The sequence below is a fragment of the Rhipicephalus microplus genome, chromosome 7 (assembly GCF_043290135.1).
Source record: "Rhipicephalus microplus isolate Deutch F79 chromosome 7, USDA_Rmic, whole genome shotgun sequence".
Taxonomy (NCBI): Eukaryota; Metazoa; Arthropoda; class Arachnida; order Ixodida; family Ixodidae; genus Rhipicephalus; species Rhipicephalus microplus.
Genome location: NC_134706.1, coordinates 12,753,766 through 12,756,138, shown reverse-complemented (window position 1 = coordinate 12,756,138; position 2,373 = coordinate 12,753,766). Strand labels below are relative to the sequence as shown.

Below are 2,373 nucleotides of genomic sequence, written 5' to 3'. Positions count from 1 at the left end.
TGGTTGTAAGTAATAAGACAGTGTTATAGTCTCATCTAGGCCAACCTAATTAAGCACTTCAGTAAACCAGTCATGAAACAACTCTTATTGTTGTACTCTGTAAATGTCATGATTAATGTTATACTCAACAGTGTTGTTGTTGTAAGTGAGCTGCTCTGGAACAGCAAAGTGCCAAGGACTGTTTGGTATCCTGCATATACAAAACTAAATCAGACATATGACCAAAAAAATCAAGCTGCAACTCTCCACAGTGTATAGCCAAACTCTGGAAAAAACGCTTTAGGCCCATTTTGTGAATACGTGCATATTTGTTGGATGCAAACCGGGCATTTTCTTTTTTGTTCTTTTTGTGGTAGTACGTCCTCAACGACCTACAATGGAAGGAATCATTTCACATGTGCTACTGTTCGCTTTCATTCTTGCATCACATTATAAGTGCGCGACTTCTTTTGCAATAAACGGACTTGTGAAACAACCTCAAACTGCATGGGAAGTCTCTCAAAATCACTCTTTTCATGATGCCCATATCAAGCACTATATACCTTGCGTGCTGTCTAACATACAGTACACAGCTTTGCTGAAATGAAGCAATCTTCTCAGTGGCTTTGTGGCTGTGGTGTTGCTCTGCAAAGCATGTCTGCAAGAGTTCAATTCCTAGCAGTGGTGACCGAATTCGGGACACTTCTGTAAATTGGAGTCCCGTCTCCCACTACAACGCTCATCGGGACCGTATCGTGCACAATACAGCATAATCTTTTCAAGCATGTGCACTTGCGCGTGTGTTTATATATTATATATATTTCTGCAGTTACCTCAACCGCACCTTTTGTACATTACCAAGGTTGACTATGTACTTAGGGATAGCTTTGATTCGGTTGGTGTCACACAAGCGATTCGAAATTTGGAAAATATCGGCGTCACGCGGCACTGACGCAATGTTTTAAAGATATTAGAGAACACTACGATATATATGCATTCATTATTTTGCATGTAACTAAATTGTGTTTGCAGTTCTTACAACTTCACTGGCTGACTACACCACCCATTAAATTGAATCTATCAATGTGCTACGATCATTTGTGCACAGAACCGCGTCTCTAACGGATCGGTCGTGTCCCTATCGTGGTTTATGGAGCGCGAAACCATCGAGCGGCGGACCAGCACAATTTAATTATATTAAATCAAGCGCCTTTTCCTATATCGACGTCCCATTTCCGCTACGACGTCACGGCCACGGCAGTAATGATTTTCACTTCTCGGGTTTCAGCATGTGGTCTAGTTCGGTTTTGACGAACTGGCGCACGTTGGGGTCGGGTATCTTGGCGACCTCTTCGGCCGCCCGGGCGCCGTTGTCCCTGTAGTAGTCGACCAACTCTTCGGCGTACAATAACCACACACAATTCGAACAACCGGTGCCGCAGCACTCTTCCTCTCCGGGCGGTACCGGGGGCTCCTTCGGCGCCGAATCGGCGTTCTTGCAGCCTTCGCTACTCGATTCGGAGCTCCGGGAGGTCGCTCCTTCATCGTTCGCCGTCGTTGGCCGGTTGACGTTGTTGCGGGAGTCGCTGCCCAGTTGACGAGACCTCGCGAGCGGGCGGGTGTGCGATCGCAGTAGCACCGCACTCGATGCTGGTGTAGTTGCGCGATGCGACGAATTCGCTGCAGTTTCCAAGAGCGCGCCCGTGGCGAGCTTCAACATCGCCGTCAGCTGACGGAGCCGAACGATTCAACGTCCATCGTCGTCTGCACCGCCGTCGGTGACCTCGCAGACGTGAAAATAAGGGCGGCGGCAGTTACGACGGTAGACGTGAAAACAAGTCCCTGCCGTGTATCTGGGTGTGATTTTGGGGTGTTGATAAAGTCTATCGTGATCAGTGTACCTATCGTAACCTTTTGGTACGAGATATTAAAAAAGAAACGTTGAAACAGCCGACGTGAGACGGCGTGGATATCAAGAGCACGCTGGACGAAGGCATTGTGTCCTGTGTACCTTTGACGTGTGAAGTCCTTGCGCCGTTTGCAGTAGTGAATCTTCGTTAAAAATCCGGATATCTGGCAAGTTGGATTAGTTTAGGGTTAGGTTAGTTTAAATGCCGGTCCTAGCCTAAGAAAGCACGAACGGAATCGCCTCGATATGGCTCGTGATTCACGCGGCGTGCAGCCATTTGTTGGCCAAAATTTGTCTTCATTATGAAAGAAAAAATACAATTAAATACAGCTAGGGGCGCAAGTATGCGAAGGGGTAAAATCAATAACCCGATGAGGCACAGGAGTGCGCAGCAGGTTCAGGGCGGGGGCGCGCGTTCGTCGCAGCGCCCTCACTCCTTATTATGTCAATATAGTAAGGGTTGACTTTGCCCTCCGTGCACACGG

At 47.7% G+C, this 2,373-nt stretch overlaps 1 protein-coding gene across 1 annotated transcript; it reads right to left on the bottom strand.

Moving 5' to 3' along the window:
* Positions 1 to 1,151: 1,151 nt before the first annotated feature.
* LOC119180270 (uncharacterized) lies at positions 1,152 to 1,803 on the bottom strand. Its single transcript, XM_037431426.2, has one exon. It carries the CDS (start codon positions 1,697 to 1,699, stop codon positions 1,250 to 1,252), a length of 450 nt encoding a protein of 149 aa, XP_037287323.2. The 5' UTR covers positions 1,700 to 1,803; the 3' UTR covers positions 1,152 to 1,249.
* Between the last annotated feature and the right edge of the window lie 570 nt (positions 1,804 to 2,373).